We start from the raw sequence: 6,096 nt of genomic DNA, 5'->3' as shown, positions 1-6,096 counted from the left end.
CATATTCATGTTAACTGTTGTTGTCAGTAAATAAAATATAATTGTTTCATTAATGTATGCATTAATTCTTACTTGACTGAAAATGTAGATGTATTCACCTTGGCTGCATTTGTCTAGTGTGTATTCATGCATAGCTATGGCATATGACAAAACAAATTACATTTTGCTTGTTTTACTAAAATTATATATATAATTAATTAATTATTGGTCAGCATTTATCATTACTATTGTAAGTGTTGGGGTGGGCTACCAATGCATTCTGGGGTAATCTTTTTTTTAAGTAGTAATACTTACTTTTTTTCGAGTATAATATCAGCATTCTTCTCCAAAGTCAAGATCTTCCAGCAGCTGATCGAAGTCTCCTTTGTGCAGATATCGCAAACGCTGCAGAACACTGTACTAGTTAGGGTTGTGGAGTTACTGATGCTATTGATGCTACTGATGCTTATTATTATTATTATTACTGCAGACCTTATAATTACATTTAAGCTCAGGGAAAGATGGTTGTATCTTTAACAATGAACAATCATAATAGAAAACATAAATATAATGGGTTTGCGTAGTATGAGGATATACACACAGCAAAAATGGCACAATTACGAGGGTAAATATCTGAATAATATTCATATAATCACAATGCATCAAAAAAAAAATCATTTGTTGTTGTTATAAGCCTGAGGGATGAAACAAACAAACAAAAAAGTTACATTCAAAAAGAAAAAGATGAAAACAGGAGATTTAAGCTGGTTTTGTTTGTGGGTGAAAAATCTTGAACATAAAATAAAGAAATTAACAGATTAATAGTAGATCACAAACCACTGAAATCGGCTGGTAAATATAAACGTTATCGTGGTTTTATCCAGAAAAAAACGCAGCTTCTCAGTTTACCTCCATTTGTTTTTAAGGCAGTCTTGCTCGGACCAACATGGCGGACGCGTTGACGTATCGTAGCAACGGCTCAAAGCGGCCAATCAGGGGTCTAGGTTACGGTTGGTCTCGCCTCGCCGTGGTGACGTCATCCCTCTCGCGCTTCAGTGTGGCGGTTTTCTGAGGTGAGTGGTTCACTGTTGCACGCATTTGTAAAAAAAAATACACTTTACACCGTTTGTTTGAGCAACATTTGTACAGAATCAATTGTCTGGTTCTCTTCACATAGAAAACGGTAAGAAGTAGGGAAATACTTTGATGTTATGAATGCGGTACATAAGATTCAAACTATACTCAGATTCATGGACAAATCACACTGTTTGATGGTTTCTATCAGCAAACACTCAGAATAAAGTGAGCTGATCTGCTGCTGATCCTGAATGGCTTGTTTAATGAGTGTTTATAGTCTGAGGCTCATCAATATTATCAGCTGCTGAAAATCCTCTTTATTTCGTCTGTATCCTGTTTTCACCTCATTCATTATGCTGATTACTTTAAATCTGTTAATTGCCACATTAAGTCCATTTTATTGCTGTCAACAGACTTATTCACCATCAGCTATTCATTGTGATATTATAGGTTAGTATCATAACAACATGTTTTAAATAATCTGTAACAAACCATGCTTTATTCACAAAACTAAAGCACAATAAATAAATACAAGTTAAGTTAAACTTCACTGGTGAGTTATTTGTTTCTTGCAAATTTGTAAATTTATTTTCAATAAATTGTAAGTTTGTTTATTTTCCATTTTTCTCTTACATTGTTTATATTTGGCATCTTTTAAATGCTGTAGTCCTTAGGTTTTACTATATTTTGTTGACAATGTTAATGAGAGGTAAGATAAAATGTAGGAATAAAATATGTAGATGAAATATTTTAGAAATAAAAAGAGAATTTGTGGATTATTCTAAAATAATTAAAAATTGCAATTAATTTACTTAAAAGATATTTATATTTGAATGTAAATATTTAAATTGTGTGAACTGATGTAAAAAATAAACTCAGTAACTGATTTATCTTTAATTTGGGCAGATCTGCTCCTCCTTCAGTGAGGCTCCTCCCACAACAACCACACCTTCAGTGAAGCTCCTCCCACTGCAGTTCAGTAATAAATGCTGGAATATTCCCATCAGTCTACAAGTGAAGACAAGCATCAGAGCATCAGGAAGAAGTGAAATCTGCAGAGACAGAGTTTATTGAAGGACAGAGAGAACATGAGAGATCCAGAACCCTGCAGAATGAAACACACTGAAGAACAAACAGGTTGGTGTTTATTCTTGATGCTTTAGTAATGAGAGTGGAAATCATTTAAAGTTATCAGCAGTTCATCAGATTTAGTGTTTATAGTTGGAAAAAATACCTCAAGAGTTGTAAAAAATGAACAAAAAAAGTTAGTTAAAAGTTAAACCAACAAATAATATCGGCGATACTTTCGATCTCAGGGTACAAAATAGGGACTGAAACGCAAATGTTCAAATTATATTGCTTCCTGGGTGTTGAGTGAAAAATATTGGTCAGTTAATTAGTTTAAAATAGTTATTAATTATCTAATTCCCCGGTTTCACAGACAAGGCTTGAGCTAGTCCCAGACTAAAATGCATGTTTGAGCTGTCTCAACTGAAAATATCTTGTTCTGACATGTCTTAAAATACGTCAGTGTCATTGTTTTGTGTCAAGATGCACACCTGTAATGTTTCCTTCTAAGGCATTTTTGTAAAAGTTGCTTAAATATCTTAATTTAACCACGGCCTAGTTTAGGACTAGTTTAAGCTAAGCCCTGTTTGTGAAACCGGGCCAATAAGTTTTTAGTATAGTATATTAGTGTTATAGTTAGTGTATTGTATTTATAATATAATATTATATTTGTGTAGTTGATCAAACATCAAATAGTTATTACTACAGAAACACTGGATTTGTGTCTGTATTTTTTTGATATAGATCATTGAATCATTTTGTAAAAATGTGTGAAAATGATTATAATTTTGTGTTGCCGTCGTCAGCTTCTGCGTCACATTTCTCTGTCTTTATTTATTTATTTATATTGTAACTTTTTTAACTCAAATTTTAGATCTGAAAGAGAAGAAACATGTCAAAACTGGAGGAAAAACTCACTCACAGACGGAAAGTGTTTCTTTACTGAAAAGAAGAGACGAGAAAAGGTTCACCTGCACTCAGTGTGGAAAGCGTTTCACATACAAACAGAGTCTTGAGGTTCACATGAGGATCCACACTGGAGAGAAACCATTCACATGTGATCAGTGCGGGAAGAGTTTCACACAACAAGGACAACTTAAGAATCACATGAGAATCCACACTGGAGAGAAACCATTCATATGTGATCAGTGCGGGAAGAGTTTCACACAACAAGGACAACTTAAAGACCACATGAACACCCACACTGGAGAGAAACTGTATGAATGTGATCAATGCGGCAAAACATTTTTGAGGGCTTCAAACCTGAAGGAGCACCTGAACATGCATACGAAGGAGAAACCACATTCATGTTCTTTATGTGGAAAGAGTTTTTCACATCCGCAGAATTTAAATGTTCATCAGAAGATACACACTGGTGTGAGAGATCATATGTGCTTTGAGTGTGAGAAGACTTTTATTACAGCTGATCATTTGAAACAGCACCAGAGGATCCACACTGGAGAGAAACCTTACAAGTGTTCACACTGCAACAAGAGATTCAGTCGGTCAGGAATCTTGAAAAATCATGAGAGGATTCACACTGGAGAGAAACCATTCACATGTGATCAGTGCGGAAGAGTTTCACACAACAAGGACAACTTAAGAATCACATGAGAATCCACACTGGAGAAACCATTCATATGTGATCAGTGCGGAAGAGTTTCACACAACAAGGACAACTTAAAGACCACATGAACACCCACACTGGAGAGAAACTGTATGAATGTGATCAATGCGGCAAAACATTTTTGAGGGCTTCAAACCTGAAGGAGCACCTGAACATGCATACGAAGGAGAAACCACATTCATGTTCTTTATGTGGAAAGAGTTTTTCACATCCGCAGAATTTAAATGTTCATCAGAAGATACACACTGGTGTGAGAGATCATATGTGCTTTGAGTGTGAGAAGACTTTTATTACAGCTGATCATTTGAAACAGCACCAGAGGATCCACACTGGAGAGAAACCTTACAAGTGTTCACACTGCAACAAGAGATTCAGTCGGTCAGGAATCTTGAAAAATCATGAGAGGATTCACACTGGAGAGAAACCATTCACATGTGATCAGTGCGGAAGAGTTTCACACAACAAGGACAACTTAAGAATCACATGAGAATCCACACTGGAGAGAAACCATTCATATGTGATCAGTGCGGGAAGAGTTTCACACAACAAGGACAACTTAAAGACCACATGAACACCCACACTGGAGAGAAACTGTATGAATGTGATCAATGCGGCAAAACATTTTTGAGGGCTTCAAACCTGAAGGAGCACCTGAACATGCATACGAAGGAGAAACCACATTCATGTTCTTTATGTGGAAAGAGTTTTTCACATCCGCAGAATTTAAATGTTCATCAGAAGATACACACTGGTGTGAGAGATCATATGTGCTTTGAGTGTGAGAAGACTTTTATTACAGCTGATCATTTGAAACAGCACCAGAGGATCCACACTGGAGAGAAACCTTACAAGTGTTCACACTGCAACAAGAGATTCAGTCGGTCAGGAATCTTGAAAAATCATGAGAGGATTCACACTGGAGAGAAACCGTATCACTGCACTGCATGTGGGAAGAGTTTCACTAATTTGTCTTCTCTACGAAGTCATAAAATACACAATCACATTATGTAGTTCATCTTCAGGTACAGTGCTTTAAACTGCGACATTGGATCCCTTCCATATTAATCTGTCATAAGAAACATCATCTAAATCTGTCACAGAACATCAAGTTCATCTTCAAGACCAGCAGTTTCATCTGTGAGATTCAGATAAATTGAAAAGCCCTATTCAGACGGTAATTGCTTCTCAAGGGGAAGCAAGTTATTTTCACCATTTACAGGGGGTAGTCGGTCATTTTATTGCCGGCCGAATCCAGAATGTCGGTGTTTATCTCTCACCACTCCTGTAGAAATCCTTGGTCAAATTACCTACCGGTTTTTACAAACACCAAGGTCGTGTGATAATTAAATCGCTGTCCGAATTCACATCTCTGAGTTTACAAGAAGAAATCAATTCAAAATTCAATGTTTAATACCTTTTTGACAACTGCTGAACACTGTACAGTAACTGTTGTATTTTGCTGTAAGTTGCATGCATATTTATTTCTGAAATGCTGGAAAGTGTTTAAAAGAACAATACTTTATAATTGCTCCACCACAGAGACTGGGAGCAGAAAGAGAAGAAAATCACGTTGTAAGAATTACAGAACCTCAGACACTTTGAACTTCTGAGATGGACAACACCAACAGGGTGTATTAACATACAGACATCTGTCTCCACATCCCACTGAGAGAAAATGCGGGAAAACGCCTCTCTCACATATGCATCAGTTCCTTTTCATCTCCTTCCTTCCCCTCACCCATCCTTCCCTTCACTCAGCCCACTCAGAATGGTCAATAGTAGAATGATACCAAACATGACTAAATACCACTTGCATTCATGTAGAACATTATAGGTGTGGCATGTCTCCTCTGGGCATAATATCTTCGTTATTTCTTCTGGTGTGGTTAGAAAACTTCTTAGGGATTTCAGAAAAGTCTAATGTGTTGCATCTAATGTCTTAGATAGATATCGAAATAAATCGCAGAAGTCAAAATTGCAAAAAATGTCCCAGATTACCCAAAATCACCCTATAGTAAACTAAAAGGTAATACAGATCCTAAGAGTTTAGAGATATTTTGCTCACTGTAGAGGGCGGGTCAGTTCCCAGTGTCTTTCATGCAAATTACCAAAAGGTGATAACTACTTGATCAATGCAAATTCCAATTGTTAGTTCCTGTCTCCATCTCAGGGGACATTGGTTTTGCTATGAAGTACTTAAGGAAATGTTGCAAAAGGATCAGGGCCTTCTGTAGCCGGAATGAGCCCGTAGGATGAAGTATGTTCGCACACTTCATACTATGTATTTTTCTCAAGTCAGGTATGCTTACTCTTAGATTCATCTTTGAGATTTTGATGTTTTGTAT

General features: G+C 36.5%; 2 protein-coding genes and 1 long non-coding RNA gene across 4 annotated transcripts in view; all 3 read left to right on the top strand.

Annotated features, from left to right (window-relative positions):
- LOC131530200 (uncharacterized) overlaps positions 1–6,096 on the top strand; it is a 21,947-nt gene that overhangs the window by 2,538 nt on the left and 13,313 nt on the right. The gene's annotated exons all lie outside the window — the stretch shown is intronic.
- Positions 306–3,738, top strand: LOC131530175 (zinc finger protein 239-like). 2 transcript variants are annotated; one of them, XM_058760336.1, is made up of 3 exons: positions 306–1,052; positions 1,963–2,193; positions 2,999–3,738. In XM_058760336.1, exons 2-3 carry the CDS (start codon positions 2,145–2,147, stop codon positions 3,736–3,738), a joined length of 789 nt encoding a protein of 262 aa, XP_058616319.1. In that variant the 5' UTR covers positions 306–1,052; positions 1,963–2,144. The 2 variants fall into 2 exon arrangements, with proteins under 2 accessions (XP_058616319.1, XP_058616320.1); XM_058760337.1 differs by lacking the exon at positions 306–1,052 and adding an exon at positions 1,085–1,162.
- The window catches only part of LOC131530193 (zinc finger protein 658B-like), an 8,435-nt gene continuing 6,128 nt past the window's right edge, over positions 3,790–6,096 (top strand). The window contains 2 exon segments of the mRNA XM_058760357.1: positions 3,790–4,200; positions 4,203–4,680. Coding sequence (XP_058616340.1) covers positions 3,816–4,200; positions 4,203–4,680 — 863 coding nt within the window. The 5' untranslated portion in view covers positions 3,790–3,815.

This window comes from Onychostoma macrolepis, chromosome 22 (assembly GCF_012432095.1).
Source record: "Onychostoma macrolepis isolate SWU-2019 chromosome 22, ASM1243209v1, whole genome shotgun sequence".
Taxonomy (NCBI): domain Eukaryota; kingdom Metazoa; phylum Chordata; class Actinopteri; order Cypriniformes; family Cyprinidae; genus Onychostoma; species Onychostoma macrolepis.
This window is presented reverse-complemented; position numbering and strand designations above follow the sequence as displayed.